Source organism: Dendrobates tinctorius, unplaced genomic scaffold, assembly GCF_039654945.1.
Source record: "Dendrobates tinctorius isolate UK_male_01 unplaced genomic scaffold, ASM3965494v1 ptg000223l, whole genome shotgun sequence".
NCBI lineage: Eukaryota > Metazoa > Chordata > Amphibia > Anura > Dendrobatidae > Dendrobates > Dendrobates tinctorius.
Genome location: NW_027361890.1, coordinates 146,660 through 172,379, shown reverse-complemented (window position 1 = coordinate 172,379; position 25,720 = coordinate 146,660). Strand labels below are relative to the sequence as shown.

The 25,720-nt window shown below is 40.6% G+C and overlaps 1 protein-coding gene across 1 annotated transcript; it reads left to right on the top strand.

Moving 5' to 3' along the window:
• The first annotated feature begins 386 nt into the window (after window positions 1–386).
• On the top strand, window positions 387–25,018 carry LOC141059031 (protein 4.2-like). Its single transcript, XM_073555241.1, has 17 exons — window positions 387–525; window positions 2,017–2,199; window positions 2,295–2,528; window positions 2,867–2,985; window positions 3,772–3,900; window positions 3,977–4,139; window positions 6,832–6,970; window positions 8,611–8,714; window positions 13,413–13,658; window positions 14,697–14,984; window positions 15,207–15,373; window positions 16,786–16,919; window positions 17,049–17,209; window positions 18,839–19,111; window positions 21,262–21,416; window positions 21,499–21,632; window positions 24,015–25,018. The coding sequence occupies exons 1-17, from the start codon at window positions 516–518 to the stop codon at window positions 24,181–24,183; spliced, it is 2,808 nt and encodes a 935-aa protein (XP_073411342.1). The 5' UTR covers window positions 387–515; the 3' UTR covers window positions 24,184–25,018.
• Window positions 25,019–25,720: the final 702 nt, after the last annotated feature.

Sequence of the window (25,720 nt, the reverse complement as noted above, 5' to 3'; positions counted from 1 at the left end):
CTAACATCCTCCATAACCAGAATCTCACACTTCAGTCTCCAAGACATATCTTGTGCTGCACCAGTTATTTGGAATGCATTACTCAGAAAGATCTTACTAATACCTTACCCACACATTGATAAGCGTATTTTAAAAACACAGATAATAGCTAATTGTTGGGAGTCTTACTCGTACACAATTTTTCAAAACATATTATCTCAATGGAATTTTGTTGCTTGTTCACACATCAGTAAAAACTATTCAAAATATGAATGTATCGAAGATGAAAAACATGCCATTCTCGCTTTCTAATGTGTCATGTTTTCAATAGAATCCCCTATGACGCATCTATGAGCACAACTCCACCCAGACATCTTCACAGCTGTCACTACACAAGAGGAAAAGTTTCTGTATTAACTGATAACATGGTGTTAACGGCAGATAAGAATATACCACAAACCACTAGGAACTGACAGAACACAAGCATCCATCTGCTGAGCTGCAGGTACTACTGCGTCCTGGGTCCCAAAGGAAAAATGAAGCAAGGTAAGTGTGAAATGAATGGGGTGGAGATAATTACTTGTCCGTATACTACTGAGCAGCACATACAGAAGACATATTTTTTAAAATCTACCAAAATCCTAACAGTATATAATCTTTCAAAGAAAGAAGTAGCGTCACTTGGCTGCTGAAATTTCAAGTAATTTTCAAGCCACAATACATTAGAAACCTAATATAGCAGACAGTCAATATGTATAACTGGGGGGAGGTTTGAACATTGAATTATGATAGCAAAAAAAGACCAAAGGATACATCCAGTCTACTCTTTTTTTGTGTCAGATATTTCACCTTGTTCTTTAAGAGGTTGTCTAAATTAGAAAAAGAAGCAAAAATGAAACACCCAATTTTGTATCAAGTTAAAAAAGCAGGAGTCCCATGTACAGATTCCTAGTCCAATAGAGAGGATAGCCAATACAAGTAACCATATAACATACAGACTGGTCATTGATTTCTTGTGAATTGAATAAAGTAGACAATCCCATCCACTTTATTTATGTATCGGAAGTTACCTACATAAAGCTCAAAACATTTTTAAATATTGTTAAGCATTGCATTTCATTGTCAGTCTTTTAACCCCTTCCTTACCAATGAAGTAATAGTACGTCATCGGTAAGGTCCCCCGCTTTGAGGTGGGCTCCGGCGGTGAGCCCACCTCAAAGCCGCAACATGTCAGCTGTTATGAACAGCTGACATGTGCCCGCAATAGGCGCGAGCGGAATCGCTGTCTGCCCGCGCCTATTAACTAGTTAAATCCCGCTGTCAAAGCTGACAGCGGGCATTTAAATAGCATTTCCGGCCCCCGTCATGTGATCGGGGGTCAGCATCATGTTGCCTGGACAACAAGAGGTCTCTATGAGACCTCTATGGTTGTTCCAGGCATATGGCTTTTAGCCATAGCCATAGTCTGTATATATCCTGTTACTTTTTCCTGTTAGGTTGTGCTGTTATGCTGTACATATTTTTGCGGCACCTGAGTCTTTGTTCAAATTAACTCTGTAATGATATGACTTTGTCTAATACATGTTGTCTTGGTGCCTCATATTTATGAGACTAATAAAGCTATTTTTGATTTTACTTCTCTGTGGTGGATTTAGTACTCCAGTCTTTCATTTGTCTACAAAATCAAGATAGTGTAGACGTTGCCAGCCAGATAGGCCTTCAACTGTGTGTAGGCAATATTCTAATTATCCTTCTTATATTTTTTTTGGAGTCCACTCATATGGTTTTGGATGTAATATGACCATGGAAGAATCAGAATATCTTCAACTGTTGACCACAAAATGCATGTGTAAATATCTTAGAGAGGGACATTCTGCTTCCACATCAAATATATAATCCTTTAGACAGAGGTAGAAAGAGCATAAGAGTTGGCCCTATATCTTCTCAAAACTCAATAATTTCTCAATGTTTCTTATGTGCATCTTCATTACTGATGGGAAATGTTAAATATATATGATATCCTGCTCTTTTTATTAGATCCAAATGTAAGATGTGATCTTCAAGTGTTTAAAAACAATAGTGATCATCGGACGATTGCCCTGAGTAAGGAGACATGCCTTTTCCTCAGACGAGGTCAGAAATTCACCATCAGTTTGAAATTCCAAGACCAAACCCTAAGCCAGGTGGACCTGGCCAAATTTACTCTCATTATGACAACAGGTATTATATGACAGGTAATCCAACGTAACTTCTATATATGTAAACCTTTCACCAAATTAAATAACTAATACTCATTTGCATGGACATACTTTTAGGTCCAAATCCTTCTAAACTAAATGGGACTAAGAACATGTTTAAAATTACCAGCCTTGGTGACCAAAGAACATGGAGTGCTAGAGTTGTTGACTATGCCCAGGGCACATGGAAAGTATCAATCACGTCACCGGCTGATGCCATTATTGGATATTACTCAATTTTACTGAAACTCACCAATGGGATAGTTGAAGACATTGGGGAATTCATGATGCTTTTTAATCCTTGGTGTGAAGGTAAAGTTGCTTTCTGACATACAGAACAGTGAGATTATCATGTATAGGTCGAAAGTATAATGGTCCCTTCTTGAGAACAAGCTATAAAATGCTAACAAAGCATGACTTTCTCCAGAAAAAAGTAGGCCCCCTTACCACTTGGCTGTACAAATGTTGTCTCCCTCCACCTATTACAACTGAACTTCAACAGTCCCATCAGAAGAACAACCAGTGATTATCTTATTTTCAGGAGACCTTCCTGAAAAGAAGAGATTGTGGACAGTCACTATAAAGTCCATAGTTATGTTTTATGTAAATTGTTTATAGTATTTAATGGTCTTGTTTGGCTTGTTTTACAGATGACCAGGTGTACCTCTATAATGAAGCAGAAAGGCAAGAGTTTGTTCTCAGTGATGACGGAATAATCTACTTGGGCACAGAGAATTCTGCTCAATCCCATCCCTGGTACTTTGGGCAAGTAAGTTTACCATTTTCAAGTAGATTGCACACTAAGCTGACTATTTTGCTTAATAATTGTTATTCTAGGGATCCCTATGAGTAAAATAATCCAATACAGAGCAAACTACAAACAGTATAAACATTGGATCACAAAAATATCCCACCTCTAAATAAGAGGTCAGTCAGTAGATGGAATCCTAACCAACTAACTCTAAATAGAGCTGTGTAAAAAATGTTTCCGACTCCATATTAATAATATAAGAACACAAAATATAAACTCATTTTTGGAATGGATTGAAGCTCAATCCCCCAACTTTTCCCAACATCAATCTTTCTTACCAAGCACTAATTTAAAGTGTAACTTTAATCCCAACTTATGTTTATCAGTTGAATGCCAAGAATTTACTCAGCAGGCTGCATAAAAAATATTTTGCATTGAAAATCAAAATTTCTCAGAGTGCAGCTGTTTTCTCTTCACTAAAAAATATTTTAGACCTCACTAATAGTGTGACCACTGATTAACTTGTATGACCAGTTATGCTGTTTTCATAAAATTTGTGAGCAATAAAATAAAAATTGACGGTGGTTCTCACATTGGATGGAAGTTATGATGTCTAATTTCCATCATAAACAGAATTTTTAGTTTTTGGCTGGAGACTGATTTTAATCTGATCTGCAATTACCCCCCTGCAGACAATTATAGCCCTGTGTAGGTTATGTGTGGTTCTGAGTTATTTGAGCTAAAGCTTTCCGAAATGTATTACTTTATGGGTGCTTAAATGAGCATGAATACTATATTCCACAGTTTGAAGAAGGAATTCCTGAAATTTGCCAGAAGTTACTTAATATGAGCCCGCGATATCAGCAGGAGCCAGAAAATCACTACCTGAAGAGAAACAACCCTGTTTATATCATCCGAGAGATTGGTGATATGGTAGGAATAAACATATTCCAATTTTTCCCTTTAACCCAGCAAACCTAATTTTACACATGCCCTATATTGTGCATAGATTGGCAAGTGGGATGAGAAAGACAGGGTGGATTTCATGTGTGAGAACCGAGGACTGTCTTATACATTGGTGAGCAGTGTCCCCATTCTACGTGTTTGGTTCCGAGGCGAAACTCAATCCGCTTATGGACATCACTGGGTTTTTGCAGCTGTATTCTGCACAGGTAAGGTTTAAAAACTTTCATAAACTATGTCACCATAACCAGTGAACATTTAATATAGGGCAAAAGTAGCAAAGTTATTTTTAAAAATGACCTTTCGCCAGTTTGAGCGTGTTAAACTTGACATATGATGGAATAATAGCTGCAGAACTGAGTTAAATATATATTTTTTTAATTTCTCCTCTTAAGCCCCCGTTATACATATCGATGTCCCAGCGATCCCACCAACAATCCGACATGGATGGGATCGCTGGGACATCGTTAGGCTGATCACTGGTGAGCTGTCACAAGACAGCCCCTCCAGCGATCAGGAACAGCGACGCTGGACGCTGGTTTCTAATGTAAACATCGGGTATCCAGGAGTCGCAGCTCCTGGATACCCGCTGTTTACCTTGGAAACCGGCATACACGCTGGTTTCCAAAGTAAACATCTGGTATCTAAGAGCCGCGAGACTCCTGGATACCCGCTGTTTACCTTGGAAACCGGCGTACACGCTGGTTTCCAAGGTAAACATCTGGTATCTAAGAGCCGCGCGGCTCCTGGATACCCGATGTTTACATTAGAAACCAGCGTCGCTGATCGCTGGTCTCTTGCTGCCAGACGCAGCAAAGCGTGCTGGCCAGCGAGAGACCAGCGATCGAAAAATGGCCCAGGCCGATCGAGCACGATCAGCAATAACCGCTGGTGAGATCGCTGTGGCGTCACAAAATCAGCGATCTTGCTAGCGAGATCGCTGTGTGTGACGGAGCCTTTAGTTGCAGTGATATTAGATTGTAAAGTTAACTACTGTATCATTAAGAGCACTTCCAGATCTTATCACACATGGCCATCAGCTCTCACCCTCCCTACATTAACTGCTGTGAGATGAGATTTAAGCATTTGTAATGAATTTAACACTGCTGTATATCTACACAGTGACTGCAGAGATCTGAGCGGTTAGGAGGGTGTGTCTTATTTCCTCTGTTTGCTGTTGCATGCTTATGATTGGCTAACATCATTCAGGAAAAGAAGTGCACGCCCCGAAAGACAAAACTCTGGTAACGCCTATTTGTATTTAACATGTAATAATAACCTAAACTTTACAAGCTAATATCATCACAATAAAGATAATACAAAAATTAAAAAATGTGTTTTACTCCGCTCTGCAGCTACTATGATGTGTCCAATTTAATATGCTCAAATTGGTGAAAGGTCCTCATTAAAGGCCCCTTTACATGTAGCGATGCACCAGCAAACCCGACCACGATACGACCCGGTCAGGATCGCTGGTGCATCACTAAATGGTCGCTAGTGAGCTGCCAAACAGGCAGATCTCACTAGCGATGCAGCAGCAGTCGGCGGTCGCTCTTACCTTTCAGACGCGGCAAGGGTGACAGTCTTCCGCCTGCGTCCATGGCTCGCTCGTCGGCGCCAGCAGGAAGCCGACGACGAGAAATGGACCAGGCGATCCCGCGTGATCAGCAATAGCCAGCGAGGAGCCGGGTCGGAGGTAAGTATCACATGTGGCGATATCGCTAGCAATATCACTGCTGCGTCACAAAATCAGTGACGTTTTAGCAATATCGCTATGTGTAAAGGGCCCTTAAGTTGGGTCCCTTTATCATTGTTTTGCTTTACTAACATTAACATATGATTATAATTTGCACGGAAAATAAACTCATCAAGATGTATCCTGTAATGTATCCTTGGATCTAAAATAGACAACTAATGTATGAACAAATAGCCACTGATCTGCAGAACAAAAAGAGTTCATCATACCTTTACTGTAGTACTTAATCAGTGGGGGTCCGACCAATGGGTCTCGCACCGAATAGCAGAATAAGGAACTTTTATCCCGTTACAAAATGGAGCATCAAGTTGGATGCCCAAATGCCACTCCATTCACTCTCTACAGAACTGTCGGAAAAAACATGCACATCACTCAACAGCTGTATTGGTAGCGAATGGAGCAACGATTAATCATGCACACTACTTCTCCGTTCTTTAATGGGGATAAAAGGTTTACTGTTCTGCTGATCAGTGCATATCCCAGCAATCGGACACTAATCCAATGAATAGGGAATAACTATTTTTCCCTGGATATCTCCGATTGGTGGTTGCCTTACCATTGGGAACTGCACCAATAAGCGGAACATGGAACTTTTGACCCCATTATAGAATGGAGGGGTAGTACATACTCCACTCATTCCCTATGGGGCTGTCTCCTCTCAGTTTTTTCCAGCAGCCTCATAGTGAATGAATGGAGCAGCAGTTGGGCATTCAACCAGATAAAAACTCCCCGTTCTCACAATTGGTGTGGGTCTCAAAAGTCAGACTTCCACATATCAATAAGTTATCACCTATTTACAGGATTGCTGACAACTAGTATTCATTGGATAACCCTTTAATACAGCTACAAAATCGGCTGAGTTGCGCTTGGTGGAGAGGCATCATTGCTTCTTTTAATGCAGTACTTGACCCACTCTACATGTATGGAGGTTGGTGTATCAGAAATTTAAAAAAGGGTCACTCCATTCCAAGAAAGGGCACTGCCTCTTTGTTCCACTGATCGTGGTGGTTCCAGAGGTGATAACCCTATCGATCATAAATTAATGAACTATCTTAAGCATTAATTCATAGCTAATAACAAGCTTATTGTTTAGCTTATCAAGTTATATTAGTAACATAATAAAGGCATATTTTGGCTTTTTCCAGTGTTACGCTGTCTGGGAATTCCAACTCGAGTTGTCACAAACTACAATTCAGCCTATGACACTGATCAGACTCTGCAGAAAGATATATATTATGATAACAATGGAGCCCGTATTCACAGATCACGGAATGACAGTCTCTGGTAATGATTTTAAGATTTACATGCTCCTTCTTTGCAGCACAAAATTAACTCCTCTATAACCTGTTAAAGAAGCACTCTTCCTACCATCAAAATGTTTCTCCTCTTAATATATTGCAATCATCATATTATATAACACTGTGTACTTACAATTGCTCATTTTCCCTTTCTACCCAGCTAATTCATCTCTTTTCCATTAGGTCTATGACATCACGTGATTAAAAACTGACTAGCTGAATCCTTCTAAGCTGTACTTAGAAACAGGAGGTCAATATTCCCTGCATGACTTATGAGTCACTGCAAAAGTTCCCGAGGGGGGGAGGAAAGAGAAGCTGGATTAGAAGCTGAAGAGGGGAATGAGTCATGCAGGGAAAAGAGACTTCTTGTTCCTACTTATACCTAATGGAAAAGAGAAGAATTACCTGGGTAGAAATGCAAAATAGGTAACTGTAAGTACACAGTGCTTACTGCAATATGGTACTGTAAGTACAAGTACATACTGCAATATGGTGATTGCAATATAATAAGATGATAAAAACTTTGATGGTAGTGCTTATTTAACATTGAAGTGGATAATAAGACAACAGGAATGTGACAACTAGTACCAACTAGATTTCCTGAGTACAACTGGAGTGTATAATGAAACAATAAGCCTCTTAGCCTAAAACAATAAAAAAAATTTAAAAAAATAAATTTTGTTAAGGCCGGTTTCACATTAGCGCATTTTCAGCGCGCGCACGGCCGGGGGTAGCTCCGCCCCCGAGCCGGCTCTCTGCCCGGCGTGCCCGCCCCTTCCTTGTAGCGCCGCCTCCTAGCGGACAGCGGCGCCTGCGATCGGCGCACCCTATCTTTAGCATAGGGTGCGCCGATCGTGCGCAGGCCGTGCGCTAGTTGCGCTTTGACCTGCGCTGCGCACTTTTGACGGTGCGCCGTGCGTGCCAAAATCAAACTTTTCGGATTTTGGCGCGCACGGCGCACCGTCAAAAGTGCGCAGCGCAGGTCAAAGCGCAACTAGCGCACGGCCTGCGCACGATCGGCGCACCCTATGCTAAAGATAGGGTGCGCCGATCGCAGGCGCCGCTGTCCGCTAGGAGGCGGCGCTACAAGGAAGGGGCGGGCACGCCGGGCAGAGAGCCGGCTCGGGGGCGGAGCTACCCCCGGCCGTGCGCGCGCTGAAAATGCGCTAATGTGAAACCGGCCTAAGAAATTGCAAAATCCTTTATAAGCTTTTTTGGACATGAACGAAAGATAACAGTAGAAATGTATTAAAGTCCAATGTGCACTCATATCCGAATCTGGTGACAGTACAGATTCCTAAATTCAGCCTGATGCAGACTAGAATCCAGGAGCCTAACACTATATAGGCTGGCCCGGTTCCAGCAGTGACTGATAGACAAATGAAACGAGGTCTATGGAAAACTATTGGATTTCCTTTTTTTTACTAGCGCCCTAGATAGTGGCGACCTTGGAGCATTTGCCCCTTTTGACTAGCCTATAGTAAGGTTTAAGAGAAACAAACATCAGTTGCAAGTATCCCATAAACTCTGGCTCTTTTTGCAAATAAATTAAATCTCTCCATAAATGATGGTAGATGGTGAGATTGTATGTATTAGGTGAATATGTAACACCTTGTAATCTTTTAGGCATTTCCATGTATGGAATGAATGTTGGATGGAAAGAAGAGATCTCCATAAAGAATACAGTGGATGGCAAGTTCTTGATGCAACTGCACAGCTGAAATACAATGGTATCAATAAAAATCTCCTCAATTTAATTTAAAAATTTCCTATATATATACATATTATCTCCATGCAGATCTTGAAAAAATTCCATAAGTTTGCATGGTAACGCATCCAAATTTCTAGGAGCTAGGTTTTGGTACACAGTGTGCGTGACCCACTTGGTAACGGCTGGACAGCTTGTTTAAATATATGGATTATATTAGTATTAATCATAGCTTTATAACAGGAGCCATGACATAAAATAAGTCTTTTGTGTAGTTTAGATGCCATTAACTTATAACAGACTTATCACATTTCTTTTCCATAAAACAGAACTGCAAAGTGCACGATTCTGTCAATGGAAACTCAAAATATTCTACCACCTACAGAACATTTCACCTACTTTGTTTAATCTTATGCTTCCTAAAATTTTTATTATTTTGTGCTGCGCTGAGCTCAAACATTGTTACCGTCATAATATAAGAGGGTTAATGAAGTGAACACCTTCCTTGCAGTGTTGTATTACCAAGTTGTTAGGCCAGACCGCCCTCACTAATTATGAGGATTATTTCTAATGTCACGTCGTTTGGCACCAATTTGTTGGGCAAATTGTCCAGGTTCCTGTAATACAGCTCTGGCAACAATTAAGAGACCACTGCACAGTGTTATAAAAATCAGCTTCTCTACATGTCTTACAGTCATTCCATTCCGGTGTCAGTTGAATTCCAACCAGAGTACACCTCATTCTACTTCAAGTGCTTCTGATCACCTGAACCAAATCTTATTTAACAAAGGAAAGTATAAAAAAAACCCTGCTGTGGTGTTCACAATCCTCTTGCAATAGAACAAGCTGGATGGCAAAACAAGTGCTAGTAATATCCCAAAAGTAATAGGAATGAAAAAATAACTTTTAACCATGCCAAAGGAGTTGGAAAAAAAAGTCTTGAGTGAGGAAAAGAAGGGCTCAATTCTGGCTTTACTAGCAGAGGGATACAGTGAGCATCATGTTGCCTCCATCCTTAAAATTTCTAAGACGGCAGTCCATTACAAGAAGGTCAAGCAGCAGACTGACAGAGGGCGAAAATGACTCTCCACTGACCGGGATGTCCGTCATCTTATTCGAATGTCAATCAGCAACTGCAGGATGACATCAAGTGATCTACAAAAGGAATGACAAATGGCAGCTGGGATGAAGTGCACAGCAAGCACAGTTCATAACAGGCTCCTAGAGGCAGGGCACAAGTCATGTAAAGATAGAAAAAAGCATTTCATCAATGAGAAACAAAGGAGCCAGGCTGAAGTTTGCCAAAGACCATAAGGATTGGACCATTGAGGACTGGAGTAAGGTAATCTTCTCTGATGAGTCTTATTTTCAGCTTTGCCCAACACCTGGTCGTCTAATGGTTAGACAGAGACCTGGAGAGGTGTACAAGCCACAGTGTCTTGCGCCCACTGTGAAATTTGGTGGAGGATCGGTGATGATCTGGGGATGCATCAGCAAGGCTGGAATTGGGCAGGTTAATCTTTGCAAAGGACGTATGAATCTAGCCGCATACAAGGTTATCCTGGAAAAACAGATGATTCCTTCTGCTCAGGCAATGTTCCCCAACTCTGAGGACTGTTTTTTCCAGCAGGACAATGCGCCATTCCACACAGCTAGGTCAATCAATGTGTGAATTAAGGACCACCACATCAAATCCCTGTCATGGCCAGCCCAATCTCCAGACCTGAACCCCATTGAAAACCTCTGGAATGTAATCAAGAGGAAGATGGATAGTCACAAGCCATCAAACAAAGAAGAACTGATTACATTTTTGTACCAGGAGTGGAATAAGGTCACCCAAAAGCAGTGTGAAAGACTGGTGGAAAGCATGCCACGACACATGAAAGCTGTGATTAAAAATCATGGTTATTCTACAAAATATTTATTTCTGAACCCTTCCTGAGTAAAAACATTAGTATTGTTGTTTCTAAATGATTATGAACTTGTTGTCTTAGCATTATTTGAGATCTGCAAGCACTGCATTTTTTGGTATTTTGACCAATTCTAATTTTCTGAAAATAAATACAAAATTTAGTGCTTGGAAATTCGAAGTTATGTTGTTAGCAGTTTAAAGAATAAAAGAGGAATTTACATTTTACTCAAAAATATACCTATAAAGAGAAAAATCATACAAACTGAAAATATTTGCATTGGTTTCTTAATTTTTGCCCGAGCTGTATGTATAGTTACTAATGATGAGTGAACGTGCTTGGATATCATTTTATCTGAGCATGCTCGCGTGTCTTCGGTAAGCTCAAGTAATATGTTCAAGTCCTGTTTGTTAGGCAATCCCCGCATGTGTTGCGGCTGTCTAACAGCCGCAAATCATGCAGCCGCGAGGACTCGAACATATTACTCCAACACGCTCGAGATACTCGGATAACACGATATCCGAGCACACTTGGTTATCACTAGTAAATACACATATCATTCTGCCTTGTGTTGTGTGTGTGATTTGTGGGAACCTGTACAGGGAAGGTGGTGGTTGACACAACAGTATATGTAAGGAGATTGTCCAGCTGGTGGCTGTAGTAGTACTCCTGTGGAAGCAAGTGGGTGATCCCGGACAATTGAGGGTGTAAATGTTGTGATGATTGCGCGGCATGAGAAATGTGTAATGTCTCTATAGGGCATGAAAGACTGCCAGTTATAATTATGTCAGGTTCTACTGCCATTCGGGGCCAGTCACAGAGGGCATCAAAGCAGGTAGAAATTCAGTTTTCTGTATAGCACATCATTTATAGCCTGGGGAATGGAATACATGAAGGTACAAGGTGCCACTTTGGCTATAACGGTGGCAGAGAGAGCGCTTGGATAACCCAGGTTAAAACGACCAGCAGTCTGTGAAGAGTAATCTCCAGTGAACAAGAGGTTAGTTTGGATGCAGTAGTAAATTTGCCTGGAAACATGTCGGGCCAGAGAATGAGTGAGATGTAGCCACAAAAGATAGAGAGAAAGGCCAATTGGATACTGCCGACGCTGAGGGTGATGGAGTGCCGCGAATATAGAGTGAAGATAGAAATGCAAATAGAACAGTTTGCGAGAGACCCACGTTGGACACCCACCCAGAAGAGAAGTTCTAGGAGGTGCAACCTGTTGGGTACTACATTGCTGAGAATAAAGTTTCAGAGGAAGCCTGGAGAATCTAATGAAGGGTTGGCTTTTTGGCTTGACCTGGCCTGTGTGACACTACAAGAGATGTGCCAGATTGATTGTGCAGGGTGTCTCAAGGACAGGCGCACACTAGGGTGAAAACATTTTGTCCTGGAGGATTAATAAATAACTATTTGGTGTGACAGCTTGTTGGGGCACCTGTATAGTGCTCAGTCCCACCAACAGAGGGCTTAAAAGGAATCTGTAAACAGGTTTTTGCTATGTAATTTGAAGACAGCAGGAGATAGAGGCTGAAACACAGAATTTAGGGAGGTGTCACTTGTCAAAGTGAGTGCTGTTTACTAACTGTGAAGGATTTATCACTAAGAATAACATTGTTGGACTAATCCGGCAACTAAGCATCTCACTGTCTATGGACTTTGTACATGGAGAGCCTGATGTGGGCGGGGCAGCTTTCTCAGCTCTGCTTCATTCTAAATTTAAAAGCTCTGATTATCAGAACTTCTGCACCCAGTAAACTAAGTAATATATTATTGAATTCAGCTTCTCATTGCCTACATTACATTGCTCTCAGATGAGGGAGCAAAAAACTGCTGACAAATTCCCTGTAATTACTGTACATCTGACACACCTTATCCAATTATACTAATCTACTATATAGATATGCAATAATACAGTGAATCTGCTATCAGTATCTCATGATTAAACGCAATTGACAGCACAATGGGCTGGAAAACAGTAACATCATAAGGTATATGGTTAATTATACATACAAACAATGAAATAAATGAGTATTCCAGCTCATTGTAAATCAGTGCAGGACACACTGCAAATGTACAACAATTCCAAAGAAAGAACCAGTGCATAGCCGTCCAAAGTATAATGAAAAATCACAAATCTTTATTAAGGTCCCAGGCTAAAATGACATTGTGGCAAAAAGAGTGACACATTAAAGAGCAGAGCAAATAGTGAACAGCGCACATCAAAAAGTAATATCCAAAATATTATTGCGTAAAATCTGGTAGTGTAAATAATTATATATACCCTATGGTCATAGGAAACAAGCCACCAAGGGCTTATAATGAATAGATGGCCAGCCTATAATAAATAAAGGGAAAAATCCCCTTTGCAGAGCGTGGTGTCCAGTGCCTTTTTTCTTGGTATGTGTTTGACTACTCCTTTGGTCGCATGGTTCCAATATTTAGTTCATTAAGTTGATCAGCTGGGGATTTTTCCCTTTATTTATTATAGGCTGGCCATCTATTCGTTATAAGCCCTTGGTGGCTTGTTTCCTCTGACCATAGGGTATATATAATTATTTACACTACCAGATTTTACGCAATAATATTTTGGATATTACTTTTTGATGTGCGCTGTTCACTATTTGCTCTGCTCTTTAATGTGTCACTCTTTTTGCCACAATGTCATTTTAACCTGGGACCTTAATAAAGATTTGTGATTTTTCATTATACTTTGGACGTCTATGCACTGGTTCTTTCTTTGGAATTGTTGTATCAGTATCTCATGGTAGGATCATACTTCAGAAATATGTATTCTTTATTAACAGGTGAGCTGTATTGTAGTGGTCCTGCCCCAGTCAAAGCCATCAAGGACGGTCATGTGGAGCTGAGTTATGACTCCAAGCTTATTTTCTCTAAGATCTATACGGAAACTGTGGTCTTGGTACGAGATTCTAAAGGACATTTTAGAAAGGCGTATTGCAAGATCAGGCATGTTGGAGATGGTATTAGCACAAAGAGTGTTGGAACTGATGCCCAAGATGACATTACCCTTAACTACAAGTATCCAAAAGGTGTGTGCTATTTCTCTCTATTAAAAAGTCTGAGCTTGTCATCTTTAATTATTATAGCCTGTCAAACTGTTGAACACGGATGCAAGGTACGTAATTGTGCAACACGAAATCAGGAACTTTAGAAATGCTAAACAAGTCCAGTTAAAGGTTTAATTTCCTAGAATCAACATGTATTAAATATCCACAGAATATCAGGATATCCTATATAAAATCTAGCTAAAGAGGACCTGTTATTCGCCATAAATACGTATATTTTTTACCTGGTGTAAGTGTCTTTATCTTCCTAAGTCATGTGTTTTTCTTATGTTCTTGATTCTCTCCATTCTTGAAATATGGCTCCTTCTTTCCTGGTTTTAAATTTAGGCTTTTTAGCCAAGTGGGTGAGGTCATCAGCTCATCTTTGTTGGCGTCTTCTTGAAGACCACACTCAAATGATTAAGAAAAATATAATATTGTCATACGGGGAAGTATGGACCATATTCCATTCCATTAGGAACTAAGCGGCATAGGAACAAAAAAATTAGCAGTGCCAAATTTATAACGGGCATTTGTACCAAGCAGAAATGACACATTTTTGGCAAGGGACAGGTCCTCTTTAAAGGCGTATCATCAACATTTATCACCTATCCCAGGGGCGGATATATCATTGGTGCAACCTGTACAGCCGCACAGGGGCCCAAGAGGAAGGGAGGCCATTTCCTCCTCCAAAGTAGGTGAAACTTTGCATTATGATGAGTTATTGGACTGGAAAGGGCCCATACACTGTTCTTGAACTCCTGTGACCTAGCCATAATATTTCTTTAAAAAAAACAGCTCAACTCTTGTCCATGAGTGACCTCTGGTATTGCAGCTCAATCTTTCGCTTGAATGGAGCGACTCAAAGGAGAAGTATCTGCTCTTTTCTTTTAAAAGTGTGTAAGAGTTGTTTCCAATGTGGGAGAACCTCCTTAATTTGAGAAAACCTTTTTTTCCTAGAAGATTATTCCTTCTTCATAATTAAGTATTATCTACAATAATATTTAACCTTAAACATAACAGGTTCTAAAGAAGAACATGAAGCTGTAGCAAGAGCCAAGCAGCTAATGCTCCAAAACCACCAGGACACAGATTCTAACTTCATGTTCATCAGTCCAGTTGTAGTGTCTATTACATCCAAGAATGACCAGCTGTATGGAGAGGACATTGGCCTCAGCGTGACAGTCTGCAATGTGGGTGGAGAGAAGAATCTTGAGCTTGTGCTTGGTGCTCAGTCTGTGCACGACTACGGCATCACACGGACACAGTTCTGGAGTGAGAAGTTTCACTTCCACCTGTCTTCAGGAGAAGGTAAGTTGGAAGTGTAGATATACAACAGTCATGTATTATAGCCTCATGTTGCATTTGGCAACAAACAATTGGAACTGCGACCTATAGCAAATTGAGTCAACATTTTATTTAGAAAATGTAGTCTACAAATTGAAAACTCAACTTCAATTACGTCTTACGAGTAACAGGGCAATAAAACAAAAAAGGCAAGGTAAAAATGTTACTACTTCTATAACATCGCAGAAAGAAGTGTCTCTGGAAGGATAAATTATTCTGCATACAAGAAAGAAGTGCTAGACAATAACCTGATGAGAATTACTGCTCTGGTGAAAGAACCAAAATGTGACGATGGCTGCTATGCCCTGGCAGATCAAGATGTGACCATCTGTAAACCATCCATGGTCATTCAGGTACGTCCACATTTCTAGCAAACACCAAGGCCAGTGACTTTTGTAGAGCATGTAGACTTGAAGTCAAAGAGTAAATCACATATCACATTTCTCTGACTATATCTTACATAGGAGTGTGAGAGGCTACTGCCTCTCCCCTCACAGCAAAGGAGCAAAAGATGCATTCAAACTTTAAAACAGATGGTCAGGCTCATGGAGAAAAAAACCTATTTTGGATTGACACCACTAGTGGTCTGTCGTATTTAAACTTCAATGATGCTATTATTGAAAGAGGTGTCTGACATCTAAAAGTTGTGCTGACTAGCAGTCAATGAAAAAGAGCATGGACGAACCTGTTCTGCTAAAGCTGAAGATGGCCTTATAGAGAGTCAAGCCTCCCCTTTAAAGTTGTGCATATAACCAAATTGGACATATGGACAAGGGTACTCTTAAAGAAGCCCTCCTCCCATCAATAATTTCATCTTCTTAGTATATTGCAGTCATCATATTATATAGCTCTGTGTACTTACAATTGCTCATTTTGCTTTTCTACCTTCTACCTAGCTAATTCTTCTCTTTTCCATTAGGTCTATGAAGTCACATGATTAAATACTGACTAGCTGAATTCTTCTAAGCTCTATGTAGAAATAGGAGGTCAAGTTTCCATGTATGAGTCATTACTGCAAAAGTCAATTGCAGGGGGGAAGGGCGGAGCAGTTGGGACAGGGGTTGAAGAGGGGAATGATAAATGCAGAGACAAGAGACTTCCTGTTTCTACATAGAGCTGAGAAAAGAGATTCATTAGGTGGGTAGAAAGGCAAAATGAGCAATTGTAAGTACACATTGCTATATAATATGATGATTGCAATATATTAAGAGGATAAAAACTTTGATGGGAGGAGGGCTTGTTTAATGAGGCAATCCCCTTATTCCATGAAAGCATGAAGCCAACTTCTACTTACAAGTCTGCAGTAGCTCTGAACAAGCAGAAGGCAGGCATAAAAAAACTGAGAGTTGTAATGGATGTTGGATAGGTGACAGGGTGTCCCACTGATGATAGCCCTATCGTTCAGCTGAAATTTGTAAGCTATTACCCTGCAGCACCACCACAGGGAAATGAAGCATTACACAGCTCTAATTGTAGTCAATGGGCTCCAACACTGCTAATTGAATGGACACAACAGCCAATGACATGACCATTGTGGCTACTGAGTGACTGCAGGGTCAGTTGACTAGCAGTCAAGATGACATGCCTTCCGCTCTAGCGGTAGTGATTGATGAAAGAGTGAAAGGAAAGAGTGAGTGATCGAGGAAAGAGTGAGTTCCTGTAGTAAGTATGGTTTCTTTATTTGTCTCAAAATATTAGCTGCAAATTAACTTTAACATTATGTGGAACACCCATTTTTTTCTAAGTCTTTGCTATTCAATAACAGATGCCCAAAGTAGCGGTGCAGTTTCAGCCAATTACAGCAATGGTGGCTTTATTCAACCCTTTGAATGAGACGCTGAATGAATGTGTAATAGGAACATTAGGTAAAGGACTGCTGCATGGAGAGAAGACCTACAGGTAATTAAAAAGAATTAGATCTCCAGACTTTCCAAACCAGACACAAGCAATGTGTTATTTTATATATCCGATCCTATGATAATTATATTTGCAAACACAGTAGCTACGTGTACCTCAACTATTTCATAGATGCAAAGATGTGTTACCAGGAGACACCATTATCTACCCATTAACGTTCATTCCAACCCAAGTCGGTGAGCGGAGGCTTTATGTGCAGCTTCAGAGTGACAAGCTTGGTGTCATCAATGGATTCCAAGGCCTGGAAGTTTTATCCAGTGATATTCAAGAATGTGAGTATGACAGTTTTATGCAAAGAGATACAATAAAAAGTAACTAAACAAATGTAAAGGAAATCTGTCACGAGACAGATCTGAGAGCAGCATGATTTAGGAGCAGAGACCTTGATTCTAGCAATGTGTCACTTACTGGGCTGCTTGCTGCAGTTTTGATAAAATCCCTGTTTCTCTGCCGCAGATCTAGCAGTTCTCTGAATGCTGAGCTCTGTATAACCCCGCCCACACCACTGATGGGCAGCTTTCTGTGTACACTGTGTATAGGCAGATAGCTGCCAATCAGTGGTGGAGCCAGGTTACACAAAGCTCATGAATATGGTGGACTATACCTGGCAGTAAGTTTACTCTTCCTCTAGTGATAAAGTCACTTATTTATCAGCAGATGAATATCAAAACTACACCAAGCAGCAGAGTATGGATATGTGCATGTCATCATAAAGAGGACCTTTCACCAAATATTTCATGTTAAACTGGACACACGATGCAGAGTAGTATACATTTTTTTATATTTGTTTTCATTTTACCTCCATTTAAGGAGATATTAGCAATCAATGTATTTGGCACCTAGTGAGGTAACTGTTCTAGGTAGTGAGCTGTATCTACACAGCCACGGAGAAGTGAATAACAGTAGGGTAGAAGACATTGGTAACGTAATCGGTTCAGATCAGACTGTGGGATTAAAGCTTATTCTTTGCAGTACAGAGTATATGTCCGCCATTAAATACAGAACTACATCCCTATTAACAGACTAAGGCTATGTGCCCACGTATGCAGAAAAAAAACGCACTTCTTCCCAGGAAAAAGGTGCACTTTTTTTGCATCTTTTTCCTCGTTTTTGCGCGATTTTTGCATTTTTTTCGCGTTTTTCCCGCGATTTTCAAGCGGGAAATTCAAGCACTTTCCAAGCAATTTGAAGCATCGCTTGGAATGTGATTGACAGGTTGGTCACACTCGTCAAACATAGTGTTTGACAAGTGTGACCAACTTTTTACTATTGAGGCCGCCTATGCGTTGCCCCTTCCCGGGCCTCAGCGATGCTTCCGTTCCCAGTAATGCCTTGCGAGACCTTTGATGACATAAAGTCTTGCGACACTGTAGCGGTCTCGCGAGATCACACGTCATCACAGGTCCTTGCCGCAAGGCATTACTGGGAGCATCGCTGAGGCCCGGGAAGGCTGTGCTGGACGCCGGAAGGTGAATATAACCCAATTTTTTATTTTTTATTCTTTTTTTTACAGGGATATGGTACCCAGGGCCTGGAGGACAGTCTCCTCTCCTCCACACCGTGGGTACCATCCGCACATGAGCCGCTCACTTTGTGCATGGTGGGCATAGCCACATGCGGGAAGTAAGCGATTCTCATGTATTCCTATGGGTGCGGAATCGCGGCAATTCTTTTCGGAATTGCGGCGATTCAGCAAAAAGAATGAGCATGCTGCGTTTTTTTCTGCGATGCGATTCCGCCGCTGAAAAAATCGCAGCATTAGCACAGCATGTGCGGAATGCATGGAGTGCGTTCTGTATGTGTTTTTTAAGCGTTTTCGTGGCAAAAATCACGGCAAAAAACGCTTAAAAATCGCAACTTGTGCACACAGCCTAATAGTAAAGAGATGTCTATGTCGGCAGGGTCCAGTCACCACTGGGAGGAATTCCATAAATGTGCAGAAGACAACTCCATGCATCAAGCTTATGAGGATACCCATCTGTCTCTCAGCATCCAAACAGTGAATACAGTCTTATTTGGGCAAGACATACCTATTACAATGAGAGTGTCAAACCACAGCCAATTAAAGAAGAAAGTGTGTATGTTTCTCTATGCTCAGTATCTAGATGACAATGGGATTGGCTGCCCTTCCTTCTGGAAAGAACAGTCTGAATTGTCTCTACAGGCAAAAGAAGGTAACTACTCAACAAGACGTAGAAATGTACTTGTGGTAAGACCTTGTGACACGTGCATGCCATGGTCACATATGTGCAGACGCTACTTCTCCAGTCTTGAAAATTCAAGGCAAAGTGTCACAGACCCTAATGCCCCTTATCACACATCAGTGTCTCCGGTACTTGTGGTGACAGTTTTCACACGTACCGTAGACAGGTACACACGTAGACCCATTCAAATGAATGGGTCTAGGCACATGTCAGTGTGTTTCCACGAACCGTGTGTCCTTGGGCAAAATACGCTGACATGTCCATTTTTTGCTGTCATCACCGACGGCAAAACGTCCCACACATGTGCACACGGAGAACACACGATGTCCTCCGTGTGACACGGACAGTGGCCAGGAAGAAGTGCTACTGTAAGCCGCTTTTCCCTGGCGGCAGGTGCTGAAGCCGGCTGTCATTCTCCCCTGCTCTGCCGACGAGTAGAGGAGAATGATGAGCGCTATATTAAAGTCCGAACGACAGCAGGTGGGGGCTTTTGGGACTGTTACCCCCATCATCCGACACCTGCTGTCGCTAATAACAGTGACAGCAGGAGAAGATGATCGGGGTATTGCACAGCCCCCACCTGCTGTTCGGACTTTAATATAATGCTCATCATTCTCCTCTACTCACCGGCAGAGCAGGGGAGAATGATGACAGCCGGCTTCAGCACCTTCCGCCGGGGAACAGCGCTTACTGTAGCACTTGTTCCCCAGCAGCAGTCAGTGTGGTACTGATGCGGCACACGTAGTACACACACGGACACTGATATCTCCGGTACTAGTTTTTACAGTACCAAGAATATATGGATGTGTGAAAGAGGCCAAAGAGAGTGTTCATACACAGCTGTTTTACATGGATTGTGGAGTGGATTATGGTCCCATATCCACATTAAAACTGCTTTAAATAAACTTTCAATTAAACTCAATGGAAACATGCAAATAGTGCTGTTTTCTGCATGAGAATTTTTGAGCTTTCATTCCAATTAATAGGAAGCTAACACTATGCATCGTTGTGGGGCTTTTCAGGCAACCTTGCGTTTTATTCATGATCTAGTGACAGATCATCATCAAATAGAGTTTAAGGCCATCAGAGTTGATAGAGAAAATGTGGTGTGGTAACAGCCCATATATAATGCTAACTACCATATATTTATTCAAGGTTCGTCGGTGAAAAAAGAGACAGCACTCAGAACAATGTTATTCAATCTGGCAGTGCAGAAGAGCGTTTTTGTTTTCCTCAGATCAAATCTGACCATGAAAAAAATCATAGCATGCACTAGTTTCTTCCATGTGTTGGATGAGATTCACCCATTCAAGTCTATGGCTGCCCCCCCCCCCAAAAAAAAAAAAAAAAATTGGATTCCATATGGAGCCACAGCATGGCATACTATTATTATGGATATATTGCAATTCTTTAACATTGGAAACTGTATTTAGTCTTGTAAATATTCAATACCTGTATAAAAACAGATTACATGTGGATGAGAAATGAGAAAAATATTTTCCAACTTTTCTGGATGAAACAGTTTTTTTTAATATGCTCATGTGAACCTAAAAGTGGAAAGTTGCTGTATAAAGCATTTATCTGCCATGTCTGAGCATTTCTCACCCATATCTGCTTCAGATACTAATATTATCAGGCTCTTGATCCACTGGGCTTTCCTATGGCCTTCTTATACATAGGTCTGACCCTCATAGGCATTTTCGTAAAGTTAGGGTAGGGCTACATAAAGGTCAATGGGGTGTCTTTGTGGCTCCTTACCCAATGCAACCACCATGTTACAACTGCAAAAAATCCAAACCTGTTGGATCCTTGGTAGCTGGTCAAGGGTGGCACATGACTTTGCCGTCATAAACCGCAATGCTGAGTGTGACTGAGACTTGCAAGTAAGACACAGACAAGTAGCACAGATATTTTTGGTCATGCGGATTGTCTGAAAGTCACCATGTAGTCAATTGCTATATCTATACAAGTAATACTTATGATTACCAGTTATATTAAAGTAGCTCTTATGTAGAAGCCGACCAAATTACATAATTTTCCGTTTTTCATTATAATCGAATTCATTTACTATTTTTCTATGTATTAACCTTCTATCCACAACTACAATTGTCTGCGATCAGAGAACACAATGAACGCTCAGATTCATCCTCTGGACTACTCAGTCTCTCCATCGGAAACCAATGTGGTCAGACTCATAGGCCTTGTGAAGGACGTGATTGGCATACGTTGTATAAGCAAGACGTTGATAATAAGCAAACCAAAGCTTGTAGTCCAGGTATGAAGCGGATGTTTTGAATACCAATATAACACTTCAGAATGTGGACTTCTCAGATATTAAATCCTCCGCATATTTTCAGATGGCAGAGGAGGCAATACAGTACTGTCTCGTCACAGTCACTGTCAGTATCATAAACCCACTGGAGGAGAATCTAGAGGATTGCTTTATAACAGTATCTGGAGAAGGCCTTATACACAAGGAAAGAGCATACAGGTAAGTGGATCTGGCCATTTTCTAAAGGGATCATAAGGAAAATATATTAAAGCCGGTTTTCTTGCAAAGCTGAAGCTTAGTGTCTTGTTTTGCCCAATTCAAAGGTTTCCATTTTTCATTTGTAGTCTATCAGCGTTTAGGGTGAATGGGGCAACTTGACTCACCAGGATTTCACTTTTGATTAATTTTAAGACTCCGATTCATCATTTGTTACCTTTTAAGTCACTTTCCCTTTTTTGTCTCGTGGTATAGTTGCCATTTTTGGTCAAAATTAATCAAAATGTCACATACAATTCATGAATTTGGAGCAAAGTAAAAAATTTCAATCAAAAGTTTGACATACTCGAGAATACACCAGGGAGGACTGAAGTGAAGTGCCACCAAATTTTGCAACTATTCACAAAGTCGCAATGGATGAATCGGGTGAAAACATCTGAAATTGCTAAACTCCACTAATAAAGCAGAAAACAAAAAGAACAGGAGAGTACATATAAAATAGACTTCATAAAAGTCACAAATAGAATAGTTAATTGGGTGCAAACAAAAGGAAAGGCACAAAAGCTAGACAAAAAACGTGTTCAAAGGCGATGAAGAATCAGGGCCTATGTTTGATAAATTCAGAGGGGCGATTCATTAACAATGGCGTAACGCATGCCAATCTTTGTGAAGCACTTGCTGGAGTACACTAACCTGATTCATTAAGTGGCTGTGGGTTGTGGAAAAATATTGTGACTTAAGGTTTTACGACAAATTCCTGGAGTAAGCACCTTAATGAGCCGACCCCACTGTGTTTTTGAATCTTACTGAGATGGAGTACTGACATTTTATATGTACATCACAAAGCAGATTATTAACAGTATCTGGACTGGGGGAACATGGGGATCGATCTGAGCCTGCAAATTCATTAAAACAAGCGTAGAATCCTTCTGTGATGGAATGGGTGGTGGAGATGGACAGATTGGAGCGTATGGAATCACTGATGTCCCAAGATAGGGGCTCCACATCTAGACAGGGACACACTTGGTTTCCTTGGCATTCATTCAAAGAGAGTCCGGAATTTGCCAACTGGATACATATTTAGCTCTCGAGTAATTTAGATGATTTGAGTTAAATAAGTTAAATTATTATTTTTTACTGATGGGCTATAATCCCCCCCCCCTTCTTCCTTCCCTTACCCTATATCCCCATACCTATTTTTTCCTTACTCTTACTACTATGTCTTCTCCCTCATGTCTTTCTCTTCTTTTCTCTACTTCCATACTTAAATAATGTTTAATTACTCAGGTAATGGTAGCATATGGTCCATTGTATTGTACCCTTTCTTTGTTATAAAAAAAAAACTTTAATAAATATTTTCTGAAAAAAAAAAAAAAAAACAAGCGTAGAATGATAGGCTGGGAAGCAGGGTGCTGTGCTCCTATGTGATTTAACTGTACAGGGGTATTTTTGCCACAAAATCTGCTTCCGAAACCAATGCTGCTTTTGATGCTGTTTTGTATATGGGGAGTTTTTTTTCCAATTCTAATTTATTCAGAGATCAAATTTTGAGCTTTAATTATTGTGGTCCTTTTTTCCTAAGCAGAAAAAATCTGTGGAACTAGTAGCGTCACTTGCGCTACAGGTGTATTATACATTGGGCAGAATATGCTCCAAAATCTTTGTCAAACAACCAGTTGTGAACATACCCTAAGAATGCAATTTACTGCTGACGTTATGGTAAAAAAAACCTTGTTATTTTGACAATTCACCTGTAGATGCTAGGTATGTTTTAAGAGAATAATGGTCCTCTGAAAAATGAAATCACTACACTCTACTCAAAACCACATTGCGTGGTGGAGACCTCATAGAAGTGACCTAGTTTAACCTTGCCAGGTCTGCCCATTGTAATCAAGATTCATTTTACTATAGGATCTAAAACAGATTCTGTTTGACTCCACGTTCTTCAGTGGTTCCCAAAAGAATCGCCTTTAATTATTACATCCTAGAATTAAGCAAAAAGATTAGTGCCGCCCTGGTCCAGTCGACAGCTTGTACTCCATGGCAACTAGATCAGAGCAATCTAGATGTCTGCGGACAGCATCCTCTGGTGGTCACTAAGCCCTGCAAGTCTTGTTTTGACTAAATTCTATTATATCTTCATACAAAACAAATAACATGAATTCCAAAACTCCCTCTCGATAAACCTGGATTTGATTTGCAGAGGTTTAATTAACCATAAATCAAAAAAGTCTTTATTAAGTTACTGCACAATTCCATGCAACAGACCTATACGCATATGGTGCCTCCACACCTTTCTGCATATGTTCTACTTTCTAACAGCTTGCTCTGTCTGACAATATCCTGTTGACATTTCCTACAATTTTTTTGTCTCTTCTTATTTAGATGTGAAACTATTGACCCAAACACCACTGGTCTCTACACCATCTCTTTTTCGCCAAGCCAAAGTGGTGCCCGAAAACTGCATGTCAAATTTGAGTGCAGGCAGTTTCGTGATGTGATAAGCAGCCATGGTATAGATGTTCTCCCAGCGAATATTCTGTCCTTCAAGTGAGGATGAAAAGGACCCATGTACAGGGAATATTTTCTAAGAGCTTTTACAATATATCCCTGGACCTAAGCTGCTGTATGTACCTTCTACTGTACATCCATCCATGGTACCAAAGCACCTGACCTCTCGATATTTAGATATTCAATGGTAAATTATTAGTTTTGTGGCATTCCGTTTTGTGTGTAGAAATCTCAGTAAAACTGCACAGCATGTGGTTTTAGGGTACTACCAGACAGTGCAGTGATGGCGTGAACAAAGCACCAACAACTCGCTGCGTGGTTTGAAACAAAATTGTGTGGCAATCTCGATGCGATGGGAGTCGTTTTGGCCAAATGCGGTCAGTCACATCATCTGAACCTTAGGGTATGTGCACACATCTTTTCCTGGCAGATTCCACCTGGAGCCCACCTGATAAAGTGCTAAAAAAAAAAGCAAAGAGAAGGAACATACTGTATACACAATATAAAGACGACTTGCTGTGAATATGTTCAGTCCTTCTGAACTTCTTTCAACCACTTAAGGCTTCCAAAGATGCGGAGTGGTTGAAAAAAAATGGCCTGACGATTGATCTTGGTGGCTTCCAAGCTTGGAAGCCGCTCAATCTTAAAACATACAATTTGAAAACAAAATGCGACAAGCAAAGCAGCCATACCACTGGGGTTTACCTGAAGCATCTTTTCCAGGTAAAAACTCAGCAAACATTCTGGGCCTTAATGAAAAAACATGGCTTTCTTAGGGTAGTATGCATTATAAGTATTCTTGTCAGTTTCTTTCTTTAAATCTTAAAGCCCCAATTTCCTGTGTATATTTGTTAAAATAAAGTTATTACTTTTCTGTGCTTTTAGATTTATTTCTGTGTTTCTATTACATGCACCCAGCGTGAGCCTGCATAATCATGGCGCTGTATACATACGGTGGTCTGTAGGAACGCAGCTCTAGCGGCGCCGTATATATACAGCACGTCGGGAAGGGGTTAATTATTTTAAAAAAAACATACTATGTGATTTTCTGTTTTTTATTTTTAGATTCTGTCTCTTACAGTTGAAGTGTACCTAAGATAAAAATTACAGACCTCTCCACTCTCTATAGGTGGGAAAACTTGCAAAATCGGCAGTGTATCAAATACTTATTTTACCCACTGTATGTGTGTGGAAAATGTCATTATAATTTTATTGGCGTAGTAAAAGAATGTGACCTCTAGGCCATCATTGATCTAGGACCTAGATTCTAGGGGTACAGTGAGAATAAAATAAAATACATCTTTTCTGTGAAGGTGTTGAGACAAAGGGCCCAATTCATCAAAGCTTTCACGCCAATATTATGGCATTAAAAGCTTTGAAAAGTTCCATAGTTTTAATACAACTCAAGGCTGCGCTTAAAGTTTACGACTGTTGGAGTATTCACTCAATTTTCGCCCAGCTTCCACAAAATGGGCAGAGGGGAGGTGTGGGAGTAGCAACCATCGCTTGTTACTTTCACAAAGAATGTTGGCATTCACTGCACCACAAATCTTGCTCCAGCAGAGTGCCTGACTTCAGCA